This window comes from Myotis yumanensis, unplaced genomic scaffold (genome assembly GCF_028538775.1).
Source record: "Myotis yumanensis isolate MYYU_CA2020_CCGP unplaced genomic scaffold, mMyoYum1.0.hap1 SCAF_21, whole genome shotgun sequence".
Classification (NCBI taxonomy): domain Eukaryota; kingdom Metazoa; phylum Chordata; class Mammalia; order Chiroptera; family Vespertilionidae; genus Myotis; species Myotis yumanensis.
This window is the reverse complement of record NW_027223772.1, coordinates 11,498,534-11,525,185: the sequence shown is the minus strand read 5'-3', so window position 1 is coordinate 11,525,185 and position 26,652 is coordinate 11,498,534. Positions and strand designations below refer to the sequence as shown.

Here is a 26,652-nt window from a genome sequence, read left to right as displayed (position 1 = left end):
CATTAGTTTTAAACCAGCTTTTCTCTTTACACGTGAACAGAAATGCCAGACACATTTTAAAACTTTTCAATTACAAGAAGGACTTTTTGTCATCTAGCTGGCGCGATCTCCATGGGAAGAGCCCTGCTCCCGTCCAGAGTAGCCGCGCCGCCCCCAGGTGTCCGGCCCGTGGGCTCCGCGCGGGACCTTTCCCAGACCTTCCCCCGGACCCGACGCCGACGGGGGCCTCGCTGCTCCCGCCTCCCGTGAGCCATGCGCCGGCCCCGCCCCCCCGCGCTCCACCTGGCTCCACTCACTGCCACAAGCCCGGGGCCAACGCTGGCCAACGCCGGCCACCGCCGGCCGCTGCCGCCGCCGCCTCCGCCGCCAGGCTCCACGAACGAGTCCGCGCCCGGCCCGAGCCCCCAGCGCCGCCCCCCGAAGGCGCGCCGCCGCCCATGGCGCTGAGCGAGCGCAGGCCCAAGCTGCGGGGCTCGGGCCGCCCGGACTGCCGCCACCCCTCCCGGCCTCCGGCCTCTTCCAGGCTGCGCCTCTCGGGCTCCAGCTCCGGCCCAGCGCCTGCTGCCGACCGGGCCGGAGGCCGAGCTCCCAGGGCCGCCACTGAGGGCGGTCACCGCGCACCGTGCTCCCTCACGCTTGCCCCCCCCCCCCCCCCCGCCTTCACACTCACATCCAGGAGGAGCAGAGGGTGGAGGGGAGGGAGCAGAGGGTGGAGGAGAGGGGAGAGCCAGCTTCACAGGGAGGATTGCCGGCTCAGAAGCAGAGACCGAGGACCTAGGGAGAGAACCAGGGGGGAAGAAGGGCTTGACCCACGCCGGGGGGTTCTCACATAAGTCTTGCCAGACTAAAATGTAAGGCTCCTGGTCTGGGTGTCTGTGTCGGCCAGGTTGAAAAACCAGATTCCTCACTTCCCTGATGAGAGGCAGATGGAAAGACCCCTCCGGGGGCCATCCGACATTAAAGGTGGGCCACTCGGACGAGCAGAAAGTCTGCCATTTACTCTTTCTGATGATAAGGGATAGATTTTGAGCTCGTCCCTTGACTTCTGACCAGCGGTCCAGGGTCAGAGACAAAGGAGTAGAAGCACTCTGGCCCATGACAAACAGAAAACACAGACTAATGACAGACAACAAAGAACAAATAACCAGAACAGACACAACGCGTTGAGACAAAAATCGAAGGATCCAAAAAGAAGGTTTTTCAAAGCCAATTGACCCAGCTGGCAACAGAGTTTCAGAACAAACGAGAGGAATCCAGGCACCCCTGGTCCTCTCCAGACTCCACCAGGGCGTCCCCCGGGGATGTGGCCTGCGACCTCCCGACACGTCTGTCAGCCGCAGTCGGGGGAGGCTCACGCCCCTCCCCGACAGCCACCAAACAAACAGATCTCTGACCAAACAGATTTGCCGGCTTCAGACAAAATTCGAGCTCTCAATATCTAAGCGATCGCTATTCTTATCCAAAAAGGCGCCGTCACTTACCCCAAGAAGCGTCTGTTGGAACGTTGATACCTGAAGGCGGCTGCGGTTAATCTCGGTGGAACCTCCAAATGTAACGCCCTGGACGCAAGCCGCTGTCACAAAGAACCAAGAGACGCTTCTCATGCAAAAAGCAAAGGGTTTATTGTTTCCAACATGTTGGGGCTCACAGCTTACTCTGAACGCAGCAGAGCAGCGGCTGCCAGCCCCGACCAAGAGTTTGAGCACACATTATATACTCTTTAGCAAATGGGGGAAGTAACCTGAGGTCATTCTACTGGAGATCTGGCGCCGTGTCAACATACCTATCTGCTTTCGGCGGGGAGGGAATGTAGTTTGGAATTTTTCACTAATGATCTGGCTTTCTAAGTGAGTTAATGCCTGTCTGGTTTTTTTTATCAGGCGTTTGTCCTTCAGTTCCCTCCCGGGCTGCAGCCATCTCCCGTAACCTCCCTGGCTGCAGCTGTCTCCCATAAAAGTTGTTTGTTCTGTCTGCCCCTTCTGACCTTTCCTGATTACCCTGGTGCCGTTTGTTCCATCTGCCTTTTCTGACCCTCCTGACCTGATTATATTGGCGCCTCTCACTGCAACAATCTCCCAACTAACAGTTCCTCTGAATGAATACCCACTTGGGATTTAGTTTCACAAGTGTGATCCACCTTCTGCACGTGCTGTGGCCTCTGGGCTGCTCCAGCCCTACCTGCCTGGGAAACTACTTACCTTCAAAATGTAGCCCAGGCTCATAGATGCCTCTGACAGAGCCTCCCTCCCCCTCAGGAGCTTCAGATCACTTTGTCATCACAGCTCTTTCAGGAGGACATCACATTCCGGCTGCATCTCATTCCCACAGCCCCTCCAGGAGCTGTAGGATGCTGGAGGGCAACCTGCCTCCATGTGCACCTTGGCGTCTGCCACAAAGAGGGGGCCCTCCGCAGTTAGAAATTCTTTCTCTTCCCTGTATGTCCACTGATGTGGCCCTAAAATACAGATTACTTTCATGGGAAACGGACCTAGAAGATCCCAGGAGGCCATACGATGACTAGATAAATATTATTAGACTGAGTACTATTCTCTTTCATTGGTACACTTTCTCAAGATTGAAGAGCTTTCATATGCATTATTTTCTTTCAGTCCTTACAAAAACACTGATTTAAGAACCTTAGAATCATCTGAGCTAGAAGGAACCTTAAAGATCATATGTAACTCTTTCAAACAAAAACGAAGAACAAAGGTTAAAATATTTGCTCCTAGTCTTGAGATTTAATAAGAAAAATAGTTTTCTACTGCAGCAAAGCAAATTACCACCAACTCAGTCGCTTAAGACAATAATACTCATTTATTAGCTCACGGTTTGGGTCAGAAGCCTGGCCCTATGTGCCTGGTTCCCTGTTCAGGGTTTCAAAAGGCTGAAATTCAGGCATCAGTTGGGCTGCGTTCCCACCTAGAGGCACTGGGAAGGGCCACTCCCAAGCTCAGTTCTCTCACTTGCTGGACCAAAGACATCTTTCCTTGCTGACTGCTGGCTCTTGGCTGCTGGAAGCCACTCTGTCCTTTCCACATGGCTGCCTCCACCTTCACGCCAAAAACAGTGCATCAGATCCTTCCCATACTTCAAATCTCTCACTTCTGCTGCTGCTACCAGTTAGAGGAAATTCTCCGCCTCTGACAGTCTGGTGTAATTAGGTTAGGCCCAGTAGGGTCCTCTCTTTTTCTTAACATCAACTGTACCAATTGTTGTAATATAACCTAATTACAACAGTAAAGCCCATCAGATTCAGTCCCAAGGACTATACAGGGTTTGTGCAAGGAGGTGGAATGGGAGGGGAATTCTTAGAAGCAAGTTAGAGTCCTGCCTCCACACAAGGGCCTGAGCATCACACAGACATGGGGCTGACACCAGCTCCACCTCATGCCATCTCTGCAGTTCACAGTATCATTACATTGGAGCCCCTGTTTCTTCATCTGTAGGATGAGAACAGTAGACACGCCACAGGGGTTTTGTAAGGGGTAATGAGAAGGACATAAAAAGTGGTTTTCAGGTGTAAGACACTACCTGGCAGGGTTTAGTTGAAGGAGTATGTACAGGTGTGGCACCACTAGACTCAAAGTACTTAAAGTTAGAGGAAAATTTGTCTCTTCCAACCTGCCAGACCAGGACTTCCTCCCCTGCAGTGAGCCGTACTTTGTCACAATGAGATGGAATTTAAGGCACCAAGAAATGAAGAGCAGCCACAGGGCTTCAGACAGCGCTTTCTTCCTACCAGAACGCTGAGCTGCCTCGGCTGGAGTGACCAGACAGCCCTGGACCCCCAAACAGCGATGGTTCACCCATGAGAGTTGGGCTTAACTCAGAGGACAGTCTACTGATTGGAGCAGGCACAGTGGAGATTACCAGGCAGATGTTTTTGCAGGAATGACAGCCTGGCTACTCTGCCCTGTTCTTGAACGTTCCTTAGGGCAGAAATTGTGAGTTATGATAACAAATAATCATAACTCTCTTAACTTACAACACCAAGGGGAACTTCTCCATTGTCCAAAAGAAACACTGAAAGCCAGCCAGCACACACAGCTGTGGGAGCCGCATTCTCTCTTCCTTCAGTGTGGCTTAATTCCTGAGACAGGAGCACACAGACGTTCATTTAACTTGCTTAGGATGATAGTTACATATATTAATCATAATTTCCATGTCAGCAGAAGAAATCATTATGTGATGATCTCCTCAACCCTTTCTTGCTAAATACATAGAATAGAGCACAACACTTGACACATAATAGATATTTCAAAAATGCAGTCGCTGAGTGAAAAAATTAATAAAACAGTGAGCAGGAACCCAGTTCTCCTATCCTTCATCCACCAGCCTTTCCAGTACACTCTGATTTCTACTATACTGACATGGTGGCTGCCTTTTGAACAGGTTTAATAAGCAGTAGTAAGGCTCTAGCTGAGCTTGAACATGCCAGCTCTCACAGCCACTAGCCAATTCCAAGCCTGCCTGGAAAGAGCTGTGCAGCTGAGGAAGTGAGCAGCTCATTGACCATCTGTCATCTTCCTTCTCAGGGGAGCTGAGTAAAGGAATTGGGAAGGTTAATGAGTCCTCCCTAGCTCATGTGACCTGCACAATCTGTGGGAGTAGGCCTTGTCCATTTGGGAAGATAAACACCTACCTCAAATGCCTGGAGTATACACATGCCTATACAATGATTAGAGTTTTCTTGCCATAGTGATCTGTGACTGTTTTAGAGGCTAGGAAGGGATACGGGAAAACTACTTGGGCATTGTAATCAGACAGTGCAGGGTTTGAAACCTTGATTTCTCCACTTAATTGAATAACTTTAGTTCCTCTCTGAGCTTCTGTTTCTTCACGTACAAAATGAGAATACTAATATTTTATCCTGTGGGGATATCATGAGTACTAAATGAACTGAGTGTGTACAGCATTTAATGTAGAAACGGGCATCCATTGAAGGGGCTACTCTGATTGTTGGCATGTAGGTAACTAACCTTCCTCTTGAATGCCCATGTGTTTGTTTCTTCAAATCATCCAATCATTTAGTCCATAAACATTCACAAAGTGCCTAACTTGCCAGTCACTGTGCGAAGTGATGGGGTTGAAACAAGTAGGAGGACTGGTCAGGGGAAGGGGTTGGAAATTAGCATTTACTGAGAGCCCACATTAAGCCTGCTCTGTGCTAAGAGCTAGGAATCTCAGGAAAACAAGTCAAGAGCATTCTAATTTAATACCTGCTTCTGCTTCTTCATTTCATGCTTTCCTTCATGTAAGAGACATCAAAGCTCACAAAAGCTCCTTTGGTTGTCTGGTGACCAGAATTTCCATTGGACCGGTCTTCTCTGAATTTCACTGTGGAAAAAGAGTGAGGAAACCTGAGACGCTTGCCCTACACTCCAGCCAGGGCCAAGCTCAGTCTCAGCTGCCACTACTCCCTAGACATCTTTGGTTTCCCACTCACAGCCATGAATAACTGCCTTCTCAACAGAAACCTCGGTGCCCTTGAACTCAGCATGATTGCTTTCTACAGTAATTGTGTTGTAGCAAGATCATCCTGCCCTCTTAAGGGCTTTTGTTTTTTGTTTTAATCTTCATTGTTGGCAGAATTACATATGCCCCCTTCATTCCCCCATTGACCTCTTCTAGCCGACTCCGCCCTCCCTCCTCACGCATTCACCAACATATTGTCTGTGTCCATGGGTTATGCATATATGCATACAAGTTCTGTGGTTGATTTCTTCCCAACCACCACCTACCCACCCCTGCTGTCCCTCTGAGACAGGGTTGCTGCGACTGTTCGTGGTCTTTCTTGGTTCCAAATAAATTTTTGGAGTATTTGTTCTATATCTGTGAAATATGACATTGGTAATTTAACAGGGATTGCATTTAATCTACAGATTGATTTGGGTAGTATAGATATTTTAATGATGTTAATTCTGCCAATCCATGAACATGATATATTCTTCCACTTGCTTATATCTTCCTCTATCCGTTTTTGCAATGTCCTATAGTTTTCTAAGTACAAGTCTTTTACCTCCTTGGTTAAGCTTATTTCTAGGGATCTTCATTTCTTTGTTGCAATGGTAAATGGGATTGTTGATGTAGTTACTCTGAGAATTCATTATTGCTGTATAAAAATACCATTGATTTCTGGGTGTTAACTTTGTATCTGCTACATTGCTGAATCCACTTATTAAATCTAGTTTTTTGATGGAGTCTTTAGGGTTTTCTATGTACAATATCATATCATCTGCGAATAATGAGTTTTATTTCCTCCTTTCCACTTTGGATGCCTTTCACATTTTCTGCTTGTTGGATCACTGTGCCTAGTACTTCCAGTGATATGTTGATTAAGAGTGGTAAAAGCAGATATCCCTCTCTTGTTCCTGTTCCTAGGGGAAATGATTTTAGTTTTTGATGTGGAGTATGATGTTGGCTGTAGGTTTGTCATATATGGCCTTTATTATGTTGAAGTATGATCCCTCTATTCCCACTTTGCTGAGAGTTTTTCTTTAAAACAAAAAATGAGTATTGGGTTTTGTCGAATGCTTTTCTGCATCTATTGATATGGTCATGTGATTTTTGTCCTTCAATTTGTTTATGTGATACATCACGTTTGCTGATTTGTGAATATTGTACCAGCTTTGCATCCCTGAAATAAATCCCACTTGATCGTGGTGTATGATCTTTTAAATATATTGCTGTATTCGATTTGCTAATATTTTGTTGAGGATTTTTGCATCTATGTTCATCAGGGATATTGACTTGTAATTCTCTTTTTCTGAAGTGTCTTTATCTGGTTTTGGAATTAAGATAATGCTGGCCTAATAAAAATAAGTTGAAAGTGTCCCTTCCTCTTGGATTTTTGGGAATAGTTTGAGGAGCACAGGTGTTAGTTCTTTGAATGTTGGTTAAAACTCCTCTGTGAAGCCATCTGGACCAGGGCTATTGTTTGCTGGCAGTTTTTTTTTATTACTGCTTCAATTTCATCAATTATTATTGGCCTATTCAGATTTTTTGATTCATGCTTATTCAGTTTTGGAAGATTGTATTTTTCTAGGAACTTGTCCATTTCATTCACATTGTCCAGCTTATTGGCTCATATTATTTTCTTACAATCCTTTGTATTTCTCTGATGTCATTTGTTACTTCACCACTTCATTTCTGACTTTATTTATTTGGGTCCTCTTTGTTTCTTGATGAGTCTGGCTAAAGGTTCATCAACATTGTTTATTTTTCTGAAAGAACCAGCTCTTGGTTATTATTAATTTGTTTGTTTGTTTGTTTATTTTTGTCTCTATGTCATTTGTTTTTGCACTAATATTTATTTCCTTCCTCCTACTTACTCTGGGCTCTTCTTGTTGTTCTCTAATTCTTTAAGTTGTTTAAGTTGTAGGGTTAAATAGTTTAATATTACTTTTTCTTGTTTTTTGGAGGTAGGCTTCTAGTAGGACTTGTTTTGGGTCCTAACATGTGGTCTATCTTGGTGAATGACCCATGTGTACTGGAGAATGTATAATCTGCAGCTTTGGGGTGAAATATTCTATAAGTATCAATTAAATCCATCTGATCCAGTGTGTCATTTAGGGTCACTATTTCCTTGTTAACTTTTTGTCTGGAAGATCTACCCAGTGAAGTCAGCAGGGTGTTAAAAATCCTCTACTATGACTGTATTGCTGTTGATCACTCCCTTAAAGTCTTCTTGAAGTTTTAAAAAATAGCCCTAACCGGTTTGGCTCAGTGAATAGAGTGTCAGCCTGTGGACTGAAGGGTCCCGGGTTCGATTCCGGTCAAGGGCATGTACCTTGGTTGCAGGCACATCCACAGTGGGGGGTGTGCAGGAGGCAGCTGATCGATGTTTCTCTCTCATCAATGTTTCTGATTCTCTATCCCTCTCCCTTCCTCTCTGTAAAAATAAATATATATATATTTAGGTGCTTCTACAGTGGATGAATGTTTACCAAGGTTATATCCTCTTGTAAGATTGATTCCTTTAGTACTACGTAGTCACCTTTATTGTCTCTTGTTATAGCCTTCATTTTGAAATCTATTTTATCAGATATGAGTATTGCTACCCAAGCTTTTTATTTTCCCATTCACTTCGAAAATTTATTTCCATCCCTTCACTCTCATTCTGTGTGAGTCTTTGTTCTGAGGTGGGTCTCTTGTAGACAGCACATATTTGGGTCATGTTTTCTTAGCCACTGACCTATCCTATGTCTTTTGATTGAGCATTTAATCCATTTACACTTAAGGTTATTATTGATAGATGCTTCTTTATTGCCATTTTAATTCTTATGCCTAAGTTTCTCTCTCTACTTTTTCTTCTCGTTATAGCAGTGCCTTTAGCATTTCTTGTAATGCTGGCTTGGTGGTGATGTACTACTTTAGCCTTTCTTTTTTTGTCTGGGAAACTCTTTATTTCTCTATTTTGAATGACAGTCTTGCTGGATATAGTAATCTTGGGATCCTTGCTTTCCATTACTTTGAGTACTTCATGCCATTTCTTACTGGCCTGTAGAGTTTTTTATGAGAAATCAGGTGTCAGCCTTATGAGAGCTCCTTTGAGGGTAACAATTTGCTTTACACTTGCTGCCTTTAAGATTCTTTTTGTCTTCAAATTTTGACATTTTAATTATGATGTGTCTGGGCACGGGCCTTTTTGGGTTCCTTCTGCTTGGGACTCTCTGTGTCTCCTGAACTTGTATGACTTTTTCCTTCAATAGGTTAGGGAAGTTTTCTGCCATTATTTCTTCAATTACATTTAGTATTCCTTGCTCACTTACTTCACCTTCTGGCATTCCTATGATGCAAATACTGTTATGTTCATGTCCCAGGGCTCCCTTAAGCTGTCCTGTTTGTTTTTTATTTTTTTCATCCTCACCCAAGAATATTTTTCCATTGATATATTAGAGAGAGTGGAAAAGAGAGGAATACCCAGAGAGAAATATCAATGTGAGAAAAACACACGTATTGGTTGTCTTCTGCATGCATCCCAACCAATTGTTTTTTTCTTTTGGATTCTCTGCCTGAGTGATATTTTTCTACCCTGTCTTCTAATTCACAGATCCAATCCACAGCTTCCCCTAATCTGCTGTGTATTTCTTTCACTGTGTTCTTTGTTAGTGCTATGCCATTCTTCATTTTTTATTGGTGTTTTTTCATAGTTACTACATCTTTTCTCATGCTGTTGAGCATCCTTGCCATCGTTATTCTGAACTGTATGTCTGGTAAATTTCTTATCTGCATTTTATTTAGCTCTTCTTCTGGAGAATTCTCTTATTCTTTCACTTGGGTTTTTTTTTGTCTCCCTGCTTTGGCTCCCTTTTTGTGTTTGTACCTATGTATTAGGTAAAGCTGCTACAACTCCCAATCTCTAGTGCATGACAGTATCAGACACTGTTTCTGACTTCCCATGAGTAGCCCTCTTTGGAGGTACCAGCATTCCACAGCTTTTGACTCCCTCTACTGGGGATGGGTGCCTTTAGAAAGAACCAAGATGTCTACTTTTCCTAGTGCCAGACCCCGAATTAGGTCAGGCAAAGACTCAAAGCCTCCAGAGACCCACCTCTGCTTGCACTCTGATTGTTATTCAATCTTGATAAACTTCAGGCTATGGACCACAGGGTGTGGTTTTCCAACAATGTGGGACAATTGCTTCTATCTGCAGGCTGATTATTATTCTCAGTCTCTTAATGGGCCTCAGAAACTCCACAGGGTGGGATAAGGATTTTTCCAATAGAGTGGGGCAATCACTCTTCCCCTCCCCAGGAAAAAGCTGCCTGGGTGGAAAAGGTCTGCTGGAGAAAGATATCCTCTGCATTATGAGGGAATGAGTCAACACAGGAGACCAGGGTGTCTATCTTCTGAGCTCTAATCCCAGAGCCCCCAACCCTGGCTTTTGGTCACATAGCTCCTGTCCTCTCTGCCCTCCTTCTGCCAGAGCCCAAGATGAATGTCTGCACATGAAATTTTCTGCATTGGCCTTTTAAGAGGGTACCTGCATTTCCAGCTGTGTCAACCCTGTGGCTTTTCACCCCCAGGTGTTATGTGGCCGCCTTTCTCAGTTCTGGTGCTCTGGGCTGGGGGGACCAGCTTGGCGTTTAGATCTCAGAGTTCTTAGTGGGAACTCTACACCATTGAGATATCTCTCCAGAACTTCAGCTGATGTCTGTGGGAGCCTGGCCAGCCCTTTTGCACCGCCACACTTTCTACCATTCTCTATGCTGTTCCCACTTTCTGTCCTTGGTTATCAGGGTTCTCTACAGCTAGTCTTCAGTTGATTATTCAGGATGGTTTTTCTGTATTTTACTTGTTATTCCAGTTTGGTCCTGGAGGCATGTCTGTTTAGTTTCCGCTTACTCCCCGCTATTTTGAAATCCCCTTTTAAGGGATTTTGTGGTTTGATGCTTGTCCCAGGTCCTCCTAGTCAATCATGTTCATTTATTCATGTTGTCAATTTCATCTATAAGTCATCTCAGAAGTCACGGGACTAGTGACATGTTTCCACAAAATTTCAGGAAAAAAGTGGATAGTACTAGAAATGAAATTACTCAGAGAGCCACAAAACACTTGTCATGGTTTCACTAAACCAATCAACAAATCTCCAGCACAATACTTCATGAACAATTAACACTTAAATGTAAACGGACACTATAAGTATTTTCAAATCACAAATGCAGGAAACTTTTTACATCCCTTAGATGGGAAGATATTTCTAAGCATGACCTCAAAGGCAAAAAGCATTAAGAAAGAGAACAGACAGAGAAACCAAGATGGTGGCATAGGTAAACACCGGAGATTGCTGCCTCGCACAGCCACTTCAAAAATACAACTAAAAGACGGAACGGACATCATCCAGAACCACAGGAAGGCTGGCTGAGTGGAAATTCTACAACCAGAAGGAAAGAGAAAAGCATACCGAGACTCAGAGGAGGTGCGGTGCTGAAGTAAAATACAAAGGTGCGGAGGTGCATGCGGAGAGGGCTGGCGGCTGAGGACATGATTGTCCTTTTCAATCGGGAGGGAGTTTCACTCTCTGAGCTCCAGTTCCGGGAGAGTCTCTGGGGACCCAGACTCATATGGGAGAAACGGGACTGTCTGGCATCAGTTGGAACTCGAGGGCAGCTTTCTCTCAGAGGCGCTCCCAGCAATTGCCTGGGTCTCTGTGGGCAGGACTGACAGCAGCCATACTGCTCACTCCGCCCGCCCTGTTGATCCCCTGAGACCCCGCCCTGCCCACACCCTGCATGGAGGCTTTTGCATATGAAAGGCCTGGCCCTTTGTAATGTGAAAATTACTTAACAAACTGCAGCTGCCCCAAGGCCCCAGGGCAACCTGCATTGCTTTACAGCTGGCTTCTGCTGGGTAGCCTCAGGCAGGGGCTAGATTAGCACCTCCTTAGATCCAAGAGCCAGTGTACCCAGTGGTCAGAGTGGGACCATCCAATTACAACTCCTCAGATCCATAAGGGACACACTCAGGGGGCAGACTCAGTGAGCACCAATGCCTCACTGAAGCAAGTCTTGCCCCAGATGTTCTCCCACCGTAGACACAGCTGATTCTCACAGCCAATTGGCCTGGAAGTCAATTCCTCTCAGTGTTAACTACAACAATCAAGGCTTAACTACAACAAGCCTGTGCACAAAGCCCACAAGTGGGTGCACCAAGGGTGTCTACCTCAGGTAATTCTGGAGGCTGAGCCACTGAGCCCTATAGGACACTTAGCACAGAAAGCCACTATATCGACACAGCAAATCATAAAAAATGCTGAGACAAAGAAACAGGACACAAATGACAGAAATGGAGGAAAGCAAACTACTGGATATAGAGTTCAAAACCACACTTTGAAGGTTTTTCAAGAATTTTCTAGAAACCGCCAACAAACTTAAGGAGACCTACAAGAAATCTAATGAGACCCGCGAGGTTGTGATAAAGGACCAACTAGAAATTAAGCATACACTGACTGAAATAAAGAATGTTATACAGACTCCCAACAGCAGACCAGAGGATCACAAGAATCAAGTCAAAGATATGAAATACAAAGAAGCAAAAAACACCCAACCGGAAAAGCAAAATGAAAAAAGAATCCAAAAAAACGAAGATAGCCTAAGGAGCCTCTGGGACAGCTTCAAGCGTACCAACATCCGAATTACAGGGGTGCCAGAAGAAGAGAGAGAGCAAGATATTGAAAACCTGTTTGAAGAAATAATGACAGAAAACCTCCCCTACCTGGTGAAAGAAATAGACTTCCAAGTCCAGGAAGCGCAGAGAACCCCAAACAAAAGGAATCCAAAGAGGACCACACCAAGACACATCATCATTAAAATGCCAAGAGCAAAAGACAAAGAGAGACTCTTAAAAGCAGCAAGAGAAAGAAAGTCAGTTACCTACAAGGGAGTACCCATATGACTGTCAGCTGATTTCTCAACAGAAACTTTGCAGGCCAGAAGGGAGTGGCAAGAAATATTCAAAGTGATGAATGCCAACAACCTACAACCAAGATTACTTTATCCAGCAAAGCTATCATTCAGAAGTGAAAGTCAGATAAAGAGCTTCACAGATAAGGAAAAGCTAAAGGAGTTCATCACCACCAAACCAGTATTACATGAAATGCTGAAAGGTATCCTTCAAGAAGAGGAAGAAGAAGAAAAAGGTAAAGATATAAATTATGAACAACAAATACACATCTATCAACAAGTGAATCTAAAAATCAAGTGAATAAATAATCTGATGAACAGGATGCACTGGTGATTATAATAGAATCAGGGGCATAGAAAGGGAGTGGACTGACTATTCTTGGGGGGGAAAGGGGTGTGGGGGATGTGGGAAGAGATTGGACAATAATTGTGCATCTATGGATGAGGACAGTGGGGGGGTGGTGAGGGCGGAGGGTGGGGTGGGAACAGGGTGGAGGGGAGCTATAGGGAGAAAAAAGAGGAACAACTGTAATAATCTGAACAATAAAGATTTAATAAAAAAATAAAAAGAAAAAAGAAAGAGATCAATAGAATTGACTTATGTAAACTTTTATATGGCCAACAATTCCCCAAAATATTAGGAAAAATATTTGCAATCAACAGAGTCCTGAGCATATGAAGTACTTTTGCAATTGCAAAATGAGCAAAAGTCACGAAAAGACAATTCACAAACACATAGTTCAGTACCATTTAAAAATGTCTGACCTCACCAAAGAAATACAAATTAAGATAATGAAATATATTTTTTCACCAGTCAATTAGCAATACTTAAATTTATGGATAAAGCCAGTGTTTGAAAGTATGTACACAAACCAGCACTCTCATACATTCTTCCTGGAAGTATCATGGGATTAGATTTCTATTTTGCAATATGTAAAAAACTTTTAAAAGTGCATACCATTTGACTCAGCAATTCCACTTCTGGGCATTATCTAAGGAATTAATTGGAGTAGTCCCAAATATGTATTATAATAAAGAAAAGTAGAAAACATATCTACAGAGAATAGTAAAATTATATTATAACCACACCATATATGTAATATGCTACCATTAAACATGATAATAATTCTCCTTTGATGGCTTTGAAGAAGCTACCATGGTGTGAGAGGGGCTATGGAGAGGACCCCATGGCAATGAATGAAAGGGGCCTCTAAGAGCTGAGAGCAACCCACTGCTGACAGCTAGAAAACAGGAACCTCAGTTTCTAGCTGCAAGGAAATGAATCCTACCAATAACCTGAGGGAGCTTGAAAGCAGATGTTTCTCCAGTCAATTCTCTGATGAGATTGCAACCTGGCCAACACTGGATTTCAGTCTGGCAACAAAAATGCTTAAGTAATAAATATGTGTTGTTTGAAGCTGCTAATTTTGGGGTAATTTATATTGCAGAATTCTCTATGTTAAATAAAAAGTAGTTTATAAAGATGATTATGGCATGATCTTGTTTAAAATTTTTTATTTTTAAAAAAAATCTTTATTTTTGAGAGTATTACTGATGCCCCCTCTTAATCACCCCCTTTATTGCCCCCATCTACCCAGATCCAGCACCCCACCCCAGGCCTTCAACACTCTATTATCTGTGTTTATAGCTAATGCATACCTATAATAATAAAAGCATAATATGCTAATTAGACCGGATGTCCTTCCGTCCTTCCAGACGAAGCCAGGGCTGTGAGGAAAGCCCAGGTTCCAGGTGCCTGCCAGTGGCCAGAGGGAAGGAAGGCCTACTCTTGCACAAATTTCATGCATCAGGCCTCTAGTATACATATAAGTTCTTTGGCTAATTTCTTCCTATCCTCCAATCCCCTTCACTCTGAGATTTGTCAGTCTGTTCCATGTTTCCATGCGTCTGGTTGTTTTTTTTTGTTTTTTTTTTGTTTTTTTTTTAGATTCAATTGTTGATAGATATGTATTTATTGCCATTTTATTGTTCATATTTTTAATTTTTTTCTTCTTCTTAAAGACACTTGAACATTTCATGGAACACTGGTTTGGTGGTGATGGAGTCCTTTAGCTTTTTCTTGTCTGTGAAGCTCTTTATCTAACCTTCAATTCTAACTGATAGCTTTCCTGTGTAGGCTAGTCTTGGTTGTAGGTCCTTGCTTTTCATCACTTTGAATATTTCTTGCCACTCCCTTCTGGCCTGCATGGTTTCTGTTAAGAAATCAGCTGACAATTATATGGGCCCTCCCTTGTAGGTAACTAACTGCTTTTAAGATTCTCTCTTTGTCTTTAAACTTTGGCACTTTAATTATAATGTGTCTTAGTGTGGGCAACTTTGGGCTCTTCTTGTTTGGGACTCTCTGTGCTTTTTGGACTTATAAGTCTATTTCTTTCACCAGTTAGGGGAAGTTTTCTGTCACTATTTTTTCAAATAGGTTTTCAATTTCTTGCTCCCTCTCTTCTCCTTCCATCATCCCCATAATGCAAAGGATGGTATGCTTGAAGTTGTCCCAGAGCTTCCTTACACTATCTTCATATTTCTTTGTATTATTTTGTTTTTTAAATATATGGTTTATTGATTTTAGAGAGGAAAGGAGAGGAATAGAGAGATAGAAACATCAATGAAAGAGACATCAATCGTCTGCCTCCTGCATGCCCCCTACTGGACATTGAGCCTGCAACCCAGGCATGTGCCCGAACTGGGAATTGTACTGGGGACTTCTTGATTCATAGGTTGACACTCAACCACTAAGCCACACCAGCTGGACTCCTGTCATATTTTTGGATTCTTTTTTTCTTTTAGTTGTTCTCATAGGGAGTTTTTGCTTCCTCATATTCCAAATCACTGATTTGATTCTTGGCATCCTCTACTGGATTGTTGATTCCTTGTAAATTATTCATTTCAGTTAGTGGATCCTTAATTTCTGACTGGTCCTTTTTTATGTCATTGTTTTTACTAAGTTCCCCGAAGTTCTCACTAAGTTCCCTAAAAGTACTCCCTAAGTTCCTTGAAGTTCTCATTAAGTTCCTTGAGCATCCTTGTAACCACTGTTTTAAACTGTATCTGGTAGTTTGCTTCCTTCTATTTCATTTAGTTCATTGTCTTGAGATTTCTTCTGTTCTTTCATTTGCAACATGTTTCCTTGTCTCTGCATTTTGGCTGCTTACCTGTGTTTGTTTCTATGTATTAGGTAGAACTACTATGTCTCTTGGAATTGGTAGAGTAGCCTCTTGCAGTAGGTGTCCTGTACGGCCCAGTGGCTCAGCCTCCCCAGTCATCTGAGCTGGGCATTCTGGCTGTGCCCCTATGTGGGCTGTGTGCACTGTCTTGTTGTAGTTGAACTTTGATTGCTGTTGGTGTTACTGGGAGGAATTGACTCCCAGGCGAATCAGCTGTGAGGACCAGCTGCAACTACAGTGGGAGAACTGCTATGCAGGAGATGCCCCTGTGGAGCAAGACATGCTTCAGTGGGGCTTTGGTGCTCACCAAGTCCATCCTTTGAGTGTGTCACTGGTGGATGTAGTCAAGTTGTAATCTGGCATGGTCTGAAGCTGACCATTAGGTGCACTGGTTCTGGGCCTCCCAGGGGGTACAATGTCAGCCACTGCCTGTGCCCTGCCTGAGGCCACCTGGCAGGAGCTACAGAGTGACCTGCAGATGGCTGCTACTTATGTTGGGCTTGGAGGTGTCTAGGAGAGGCCAACCTATGAGCCTTGCCAGGCTGTTGCTACTCCAGCATCTGGGGCCACTTACCGAGAGGTATGGAAGCTGAGGCCAGCTGCTGCTTGTTTGAGAGATTTTAGGAAAGTCTGAAGCCTAAGCCAGGACAGTCATATTTAAAACCCACTGCAAACAGCTTGGGTGGAGCTGCAAATGGGTGGGGCAGGGTCTCAGGGTATCACCAGGGAGGTGGGGTTAATAGTGTGGGCCAGGTTAGTGGAAGCTCAGATATGGCTCCTGTCTGTTGGTTCTGTGGTGGGGGAGGGCTCTGATGAGGAACAATGACCTCTGCCAGCACTTTTGTCTGGGAGAAAGCTGGCCCCCACCTCCAGCCCTCCTATTGGTTTCTGATTTCCAGTCTTAAATCTAAGTCTTTAATCCAGTCTCAGTGTGGCTTCTTTAATTCTCTAGTTATAGGGCTTCCATTCAGCCAGATTTCAGGTGGTTCTGAATGATGGTTATTCTGTGGCTTAGTTGTAATTTTGATATCTAAAATCACACTGATGTTTAAATAAATATTCATAAATTTTTATCTAAATATATAGTTAATATACAATATTACTTTAGTTTTGGGTATATAACATAGTTATTCAACATTTGTATACCTAAGGAACAGATCATCACAATAAGTCTAGTAACCATATGGCACCATATATGGTTACTGTGATATTACTGACTATATTTCTTATACTGTGCATTATATTACCATAACTTATTTGATAACTGGAAATTTGTGCCTCTTATTCTTCATTTTTCCCCCTCCCCGCTACCCTCTTCCCCTCTGCCAACCATCAGTTTGTTCTTCATGTCTATGAATCTGTTTGTTTTGTTTTTTATTTGTTTTATCTTATAGATTCCACATGTAAGTGAAATTATCTGGTACTTCTCCTTCTCCATATGACTTATTTTACTTTGCATAATACTCTTCTAGGCCCATCCATGTTGTCACAATGGCAAGATTTCACTTCATTCTGTTTTATGGCTGAGTAATATTCCATTGCATATCCATCTATTGATGAACATTTAGGTTGCTTCCATATCTTGGCTATTGTAAATGATGTTGCAATGAACATAAGTGTGCAAGTATCTTTCCAAATTAGTGTTTTAGTTTTCTTCTGATAGATACCCAGAAGAGGAATTGCTGGGTCGTATGGTAGTTCTATTTTAATTTTTTTAAGGAACCTCTATATTGGTTTCCATAATGGCTGTACCAGTTTGTAATCCCACCAACAGTGCATGAGGTTCCCTTTTCTACAAATCCTTGCCAACATTTGTTTATTGTCCTTTTGATACTAGCCAACCTGACAGGTGTGAGGTGATAGCTCACTGTGGTTTTGGTTTGCATTTCCCTGATAATTAGTGGTGTTGAGCATCTTTTTATGTGTCTCTTGGCCATCTGCATGATTTCTTTGGAAAAATATCTACTCAGATCCTCTATCCATTTTTTAATTAGATTTTTTATATTTTTGATATTGAGTTGTATGAGTTCCTTATATATTTTGGATATTAACCCCTTATTGGATATGTCATTTTCAAATATTTTCTCCCATTCAGCAGGTCATCTTTTAGTTTTGTTGATAGTTTCCTTCACTGTGCAAATGCTTTTTAATTTGGTGTAATCCCATTTGTTTATTTTTGCTTTTGTTGCCCTTGCCTGAGGAGACATATCCAAAAAGATATTTCTAAAACAAATATCAAAGAGTTTACTGCCTATGTTTTCCTCTAGGAGTTTTCTGATTTCGAGTCTTAAATGTAAGTCTTTAATCCCGTATTGAAATAAAAATTCAGGATATGATTGATTATCCCAATAGTACCTACATCAGATATTAATAAGAAAACCAGTAATGTCCATTAAGTTTCATCAGTCATTTAGGTAAGTGTGTGTAGGCCCTTGAGCCCAATAGTACCCAGGGCACAGCTATGTCCTATAAGTAAGTCCCAAATGTTTGGGGTTAAAGTACACTTAATCCATTACTTTGTGTGCAGTTGGTGTTAGAAGGTGAAGCATGTTCAGCAGTAGCTTGAACCAGAGCAAACAAGTTGGAGCCACATGACCTTACAGTAGGATATTTTCAGTGATTTGAAACACTTCTGTGCTGTGTATTATTTTGGAACAACCACTGATGTTGGGGTTCCCTCTACTGCATGACAACAGCTATGGGGGTGGGGGAGGGTTTCTTTTATTCTTCTCTCTTCTTATTTCCAGTCTAAAGGATTTATAGGAATGCTCTATCAAACATTGGTTTATAAATCATGATTACCTGTCTTTTCCAAGCAATAACCCTATCAGGAGAATATAAACTCAGATATTTCTCTGGAGGTTATCTTTTTATTTCAATTATAGTTGACATTCAATATTATGTTAGTTTCAAGTGTAGAGCATAGTGGTTAGACATTCGTATAGCATATGCAGTGATCCTCCCATAAGTCTAGTAACACCCTGACATTGTACATAGTTTTTACAATATTACTGACTATATTCCTTATGCTATACTTTATATACCTGTGACTATTTTGTAACTGCCAATTTGTACTTTTTAAAAAATATATTTTTATTGTTTCAGAGGGGGAAGGAGAGAAAGAGATAGAAACATCAATGATGAGAAAGAATCATTGATCGGCTGCCTCCTGCACTAGAGATCAAGCCCAAAGCCCAAGCACATGCCCTGACGAGGAATTGAACCATGACCTCTTGGTTCCTAGGTCAATGCTCAACCACTGAGCCATGCCAGCCGGGTCAATTTGTACTTCTTAATCTCTTCCCCTTTTCATCCAGCTCCCTAGCCCCACACCCACCTGGCAAGCATCAGTTTGTTCTTTGTATCTATAAGTTTGTTTGTTAATATAGTTTTCTGGATTCCACATATAAGTAAAATCACATGGTATTTGACTTTCTCTAACTTATTTCATTTTGCATAATACCATCTAGGTCCATCCATGTTGTCACAAATAGTAAGATTTCATTCTTCCTCATGGCTGAGTAATATTCCATAATACTAGTATTATTTGTACCCCCTCTTCTTTATCCAAATCCTGCTCCATGGCATCAACCCCTGTACAACAGTGTGTCTGCTGTACTCACAGCCATTCCACACAGCTAATCAGCCTGAAAGCCAATACCTCCCCTTAACATACCAATAGCAATCAAGTCTCACCTGCAACAGAATGGCACACACAACCCATACAAGAGACACCCCTGGAGTAACTGGCACAGGTGACATGGAAGACTGCACCACTGGGACCAACAGGACACCTACAACATAAGGCCACTTTGACCAAGATCAGAAGATGGAACACATCTACCAAATACCCAAATACAAGGAAATACACAGAGAGAAGCAGCTAAAATGAGGAAACAAAGAAACATGACCCAAATGAAAAAAACAGGGGAAAAAATCCAGAGAAAGAACTCAACAAAACAGAGGCAAACAATCTACCATATGCAGAATTCAAAATACTTTGATTAGGATGCTCAAAGAACGTAGGAAAAACATAGATAAACTCAGAACATTAATAAAGAGATGGGATCTTTCTCTTCAATGAGGTGGCAGAGAAGCCTCCCCAGCAGATGCAGAGATGTAGATATTTGTGAAGTGTGCAGAACCAGTTCAGCCAAGGGTTCAAAAGCCTGAGTGTGGGTGGTGAAAGGATGAAGAAATGACAAAGAGAATAAGCTGGGTCTAGGTTAGCCGTGGGCAAACTATGGCCCGCGGGCCGGATCCGGCCGTTTGAAATGAATAAAACTAAAAAAAAAAAAGACCCTACCCTTTTATGTAATGATGTTTACTTTGAATTTGTATTAGTTCACACAAACACTCCATCCATGCTTTTGTTCCTCTCCCTCCAGTCCAGTTTAAGAACCCATTGTGGCCCTCGAGTCAAAAAAGTTTGCCCACCCCTGTTCTAGGTGGATCTTCCTGTGCCTGGCAAGCTGAGCCTTTATTTCATAGCCAGAGGTGCGGAGGCAACTGCTCTCTAGCAGCGCGACTACATGAACTCAGAGGAGACCTGCTTCCCTCCACAGAAAGCAGATTCAAGCAACAACGGCCTCCTGATCACCACACGCTCTGTCTGGGGAACAGTTGCTGTGTGTGAAGCCTCCCTCCACCAACCAGAACAGCCACCACAGCTGTGAACAGCACCCACCAGAGGCCCTGCTATCAACAGAGGATCCGCTGCTAACTCAACCGCCCAAGGAGCAACCACAGCCCAAGGAGCCACTGCCACCCAGGGAGCAGCCACTGCCACCCAGGGAGCAGCCACTGAACGACGCAACAACTAGATATGTCAGTGAGATCAAACATGGGTAGACAAAGAAACCCCCAAAGGAAAGAGAAGGAGGACTCGCCAGAAAAGCAGCTAAGTGAGACAGAGATATGCAACATGACGGAAAAAGAATTCAGAATAAGGGTCATAGAGTACATGTACCAAATGTGCAAGAAGCAAGAAGAAACAGATGAAAAAATCAACTACTTATGCAAGAAGCTAGAAGAAACAGATGAAAAAATCAACAACTTAAGTAAGTCCCAAGAAGAAATGAAGAGTGACAGAGCAGCAATAAAAAACACCATTGAAAGTATCAACAGTAGACTGGGAGAAGCGGAGGACCGAATTAGTGAATTAGAAGACAAGGAAGCAAAACACAACCAAACTGTACTGCCAATGGAGAAAAAAATTAAAAGACAGGAGGAGAGCCTAAGGGAGCTTTGGGACAACATGAAACGAAACAACATACGAATAATAGGGGTGCCAGAACAACAGAAAGATGAACCTGGATTAGAAAACCTATTCGAAGAAATAATATCAGAAAACTTCCCTGAGGTGGGGAAGAAAAAAATCACACAAGCCCAGAGAGTCCCAAACCAGGTGAATCCGAAAAGACCCACACCAAGACACATCATAATTACCATGGCAAATGTTCAGGACAAAGAGAGAATCTTACAGGCTGCAAGAGAGAGACGGAAAGTAACATACAAGGGATCTCCCATTAGATTATCAAATGATTTCTCAACAGAAACACATCAGGCCAGAAAAGAATGGATGGAAATCTACAAAGTGATGCAAAGCAAAGGACTGAATCCAAGAATACTCTATCCAGCAAGGCTATCATTCAAAATTGAAGGGGAAATAAGAAGCTTCACAGACAAAAAAGGGCTAAGGGAGTTTATCACCACCAAGCCAGTCATGCAAGAAATGCTAAAGGGACTGGTATAAAAAGAAGAAATAACAAGCTCAGAAAGAAAACAGCCACACACACAAAAAGAAATGGCTACAAACAAATACCTTTCAATAATAACTTTAAATGTAAATGGACTAAATGCTCCAACCAAAAGACATCGAGTGGCTGAATGGATAAAAAAACATGACCCATACATCTGCTGTCTACAAGAGACCCACCTCATTAGAAGGGACTCACACAGACTGAAAGTGAAGGGATGGAAGAATATCTTTCAGGCAAATGGAAAGGAAAAGAAAGCTGGGGTAGCAATACTTATATCGGACAAAATACATCTCAAAGTGAAGGCCATAACAAAAGATAAGGAAGGCCACTTCATAACACTAAAGGGATCAATACAACAAGAGGATATAACCCTGATAAACATATATGCACCCAATGCAGGAGCACCCACATACATAAGAAAACTTCTGGAAGATATCAGGGGAGAGATCGACAACAATACAATCATAGTAGGGGACTTTAATACACCACTGACATCACTGGATAAATCCGCTAGACAAACAATCAGCAAAGAAACAGCAATCCTAAATGACTCACTAGATCAGATGGACTTAATTAACATCTTCAGAACACTCCACCCCAAAGCCTTGGAATATACATTCCTCTCAGGTGCTCATGGGACATATTCAAAAATAGACCACATATTGGGTCACAAGCAAAGTCTCCACAAATTCAAGAAGATTGAAATCATAAAAAGCATCTTCTCAGACCACGATGGCATAATGTTAGAAATAAACTACAATAAAAACAACCCAAAATACTCAAACACTTGGAAGCTGAATAGCATGTTATTAAATATTGATTGGGTTACCAATGAGATCAAAGAAGAAATTAAAAACATCCTGGACACTAATGACAATGAAAACACAACAATCCAAAACCTATGGGACACAATGAAAGCAGTCCTGAGAGGGAAGTTTATAGCTCTACAGGCCTAGCTCAAAAAACAAGAAAAAATGGTAGTTAATCATCTAACTCTACAACTCAAAGAATTAGAAAGAGAGCAACAAGAAAACCCCAGAGTGAGCAGAAAGAAGGAGATAATAAAGATTAGAGCAGAAATCAATGAAATAGAGACCAAAAAAAACAATAAAGAAAATCAATGAAACCAAGAGCTGGTTCTTTGAAAGGATAAACAAGATTGACAAACCCCTAGCCAGGCTCACCAAGAAGCAAAGAGAGAGGTCCCAAATAAACCAAATCAGAAACGATAGAGGTGAAATAACAACAGACTCCACAGATATACAAATTATTGTTAAACAATACTACGGACAACTCTACTCCAACAAACTAGACAACCTGGAGGAAATGGACAAATTCCTAGAAAAACTCAATCAGGAAGAATCTAAAAATCTCAATAGGGCAATAACTATGGAAGAAATTGAAGCAGTCATCAAAAAGCTTCCAGCAAACAAAAGCCCAGGACCAGACGGCTTCTCAGGGGAGTTTTATCAAACTTTCAAGGAAGAACTAAAACCTATCCTCCTCAGATTACTACAAAAAGTTCAAGAGGAAGGAACACTTCCAAGCACAATCTATGAAGCTAGCATCACCATAATACCAAAACCAGGTAAAGACAACACAATGAAAGAGAATTACAGGCCAATATCCCTCATGAACATAGATGCCAAAATCCTCAACAAAATCTTAGCAAATCGGATCCAGTAGTACATCAGAAGGATCATACACCATGACCAAGTAGGATTTATCCCAGGGATGCAAGGATGGTACAACATCCGTAAATCAATAAACGTGATACATCACATAAACAAATTGAAAGAAAAAAACCACATGGTCATATCAATTGATGCAGAAAAAGCATTCGACAAAATCCAACACCCATTTTTGATAAAAACTCTCAGCAAGGTGGGAATAGAAGGATCATACCTCAACATAATAAAAGCCATATATGACAGGCCCACAGCCAACATCATACTCAATGGACAAAAACTAACACCATTTCCCCTAAGAACAGGAACAAGACAGGGATGCCCACTCTCACCACTCCTGTTCAACATAGTCCTGGAAGTATTAGCCATTGCAATTAGACAAGAAGAAGAAATAAAAGGCATCCAAATTGGAAAAGAGGAAGTAAAACTGTCCTTATTTGCAGATGACATGATATTATACATACAAAACCCTAGAGACTCCATCAAATAACTACTAGACTTAATACATGAATTTGGCAATGTAGCAGGATACAAAATTAACCCCAAGAAATCTGAGGCATTTCTATACACCAATAGTGAACTTTCAGAAAGAGAGATTATAAAAACAATCCCATTTACCATCGCACCAAAAAAAATTATGATACCTAAGAATAAACTTAACTAAAGAGGTAAAAGACCTCTACTCACAAAACTACAGGACGTTGAAAAAAGAGACAGAGGAAGACATGAAGAGATGGAAGAACATACCATGTTCTTGGATTGGTAGAATCAACATCATTAAAATGTCCATACTACCCAAAGCAATCTATAAATTCAACGCACTTCCCATTAAAATACCAATGGCCTTCTTCAAAGATCTAGGACAAACTCTCCAAAAATTCATCTGGAATAAAAAAAGACCCCGAATAGCTGCAGCGATCCTGAGAAAGAACAAAGTAGGTGGGATCTCAATGCCAGATATCAAGCTGTATTACAAAGCCACTGTTCTCAAAACTGCCTGGTACTAGCACAAGAACAGACATATAGATCAGTGGAATAGAATAGAGAGTCCAGAAATTAGCCCGAACCAATATGCTCAATTAATTTTTGACAAAGGAGGCATGAACATACAATGGAGTCAAGATAGTCTCTTCAATAAATGGTGTTGGGAAAATTGGACAGATACATGCAAGAAAATGAAACTAGACCACCAACTTACACCATACACAAGAATAAACTCAAAATGGATAAAGGACTTAAATGTACGACAGGAAACCATAAAAATTCTAGAAGAATCCAAAGGCAACAAAATCTCAGACATATGCCAAAGCAATTTCTTCACTGATACAGCTCCTAGGGCAGTTGAAACTAAAGAGAAAATGAACAAATGGGACTACATCAAAATAAAAAGCTTCTGCACAGCAAAAGAAACCATCAACAAAACAAAAAGAAAACCCACTTCGTGGGAAAACATATTTGCCAACGTCATATCTGATAAGGGCCTAATTACCAAAATTTATAGGGAACTCATACAACTTAACAAAAAGAAGATAAACAATCCAATCAAAAAATGGGCAAAGGAGCTAAATAGACACCTTTCAAAAGAGGACATTCAGAAAGCCAAGAGACATATGAAAACATGCTCAAAGTCACTAATCATCAGAGAGATGCAAATCAAAACAACAATGAGGTACCATCTCACACCTGTGAGAATGGCCATCATCAACAAATCAACAAACGACAAGTGCTGGAGAGGATGTGGAGAAAAAGGAACACTTGTGCACTGCTGGTGGGAATGGAGACTGGTGCAGCCACTATGGAAGAGAGTATGGAGTTTCCTAAAAAAATTGGAAATGGAACTCCCATTTGACCCTGTGATCCCACTTCTAGGAATATATCCCAAGAAACCAGAAACACCAATCAGAAAGGATATATGCACCCAGATGTTCATAGCAGCACAATTCACCATAGCTAAGATCTGGAAACAGCCTAAGTGCCCATCAGTAGATGAATGGATTAGAAAACTGTGGTACATCTACACGATGGAATACTATGCTGCTGTAAAAAAGAAGGAACTCTTACCATTTGCAACAGCATGGATGGAGCTGGAGAGCATTATTCTAAGTGAAACAAGCCAGTCAATGAAAGAAAAATACCACATGATCTCACTCATTCATGGATAATAAAGACCATTACACACTTTTGAACAATAATAGATACAGAGGCAGAGCTGCCTCAAACTGATTGTCAAACTGCAGTGGGAAGGCCAGGGAGGGTTGGGGGACAGGAGGGAGGGGAGTAAGAGATCAACCGAAGGACTTGTATGCATGCATATAAGCATAACTAATGGACATAAGACACTGGGGGGGAAGGGAGGGCAGGGGTTTGTCAAGGGTGGGGGGGGAAAGGACACTTATGTAATACCCTTTGTAATACTTTTAGCAAAAAATAAAAATAATAAAAAAATAAAAATAATAATAAAAATAAAAATAAATAAAAATATAGCCAGAGGTAAACAAGGTAGTGGTCACAATAGTTACAATGTTCTTGTGAGTTTCACTTGTTTTGGCAGCACTTGCTGCACCTCCCACAGCTCATTAGCTACCCAGGAAGGATCTAGGGAGCGTCCTAAGGTCAAGCCTAATTATGCTAAGAGGACTGTGCCCTCTAAGCTGGGACATGTTTGTGGCTTTGGCAACAGGTCAGTCCAAGGCTTAACCCTATGGCCGTGCCCTACAGTGAAGACCGTGACTGGCAAGGCCATCACCCTTGAGGGTGAGCTCAGGGATGCCACTGAGAAAGTCAAAGCTAAAATCCAAGAAAAGAAGGGCATCCCGCCTAACCAGCAGCATATGATTTTTGCTGGCAAATAGCTAGAGGATAGTCACACTCTGACTACATTATTAGAAAAATACCACCTTGTACTTGATGCTTCATCTGTGGGATGGCATCATCAAACCCTCCTTCCACCAGCTTGCCCAGAAGTACAAATGCAACAAGATGATCTACCAAATGTGTTACAGTCAGTTGTATCCTCACGCTATCAACTGCCACAATAATAAGTGCAGCCACCAAAACAACCTGTGTCCCAAGAAGGTTAAATAAGGCCCCTCCACCAGCTCCTCGACTGCAGGGAAGTCTTCTGCCTGAATCCCAGAACCCTGGGGCCTCAATAAAGTTACCCTTTCATTGACTAGAACAGTAAACAAAATCAAAAGAAGAGATAGGGAACATAAAAATGGAGATGGGAAAAAAAAAGAATCAATCAAATGAAGAATACAATAACTGAAATGAAGAATACATTCGAGTGAGTCTAGAGTAGATTACATGAAGCAGAGGATCAAATCAGCAATTTGGAAGACAAGGTAGCTGAAAATTGGAACAGCAATAAAGATATCAATTTTTTTAAATGCTGATAGCTTAAGAGACTTCTGGGACAACATCAAGCATAACAACATTCAGATCACAGTGGTACCAGAAGAAGAAGAAAGTATAAGGGATTAAAACCTATTTACAGAGGTACGAATGAAAAATTTCTCTAACCTGGTGAAAAAAACAGACACACAAGTCCAGGAAGTGCAGAGTCCCAAAGAAGATGAACCCAAGAGGCCCACACCAAGATACATCATAAGTAAAA

General features: G+C 42.1%; 1 protein-coding gene across 1 annotated transcript; it reads left to right on the top strand.

The window, feature by feature from the left end:
* The first annotated feature begins 437 nt into the window (after positions 1-437).
* Positions 438-26,120, top strand: LOC138998941 (ubiquitin-ribosomal protein eL40 fusion protein-like). The gene is made up of 3 exons (XM_070400980.1): positions 438-579; positions 25,755-25,844; positions 25,927-26,120. The coding sequence occupies exons 1-3, from the start codon at positions 438-440 to the stop codon at positions 26,118-26,120; spliced, it is 426 nt and encodes a 141-aa protein (XP_070257081.1).
* Positions 26,121-26,652: the final 532 nt, after the last annotated feature.

Coding starts and splice junctions, on each gene's coding strand:
- LOC138998941 (XM_070400980.1), top strand. CDS start 438: ATGGCGCTGAGCGAGCGCAGGCCCAAGCTGCGGGGCTCGGGCCGCCCG. Junction 580..25,754: donor TGCTGCCGACCGGGCCGGAG/GCCGAGCTCCCA, acceptor CGTGCCCTACAG/TGAAGACCGTGACTGGCAAG. Junction 25,845..25,926: donor TAAAATCCAAGAAAAGAAGG/GCATCCCGCCTA, acceptor ATTATTAGAAAA/ATACCACCTTGTACTTGATG.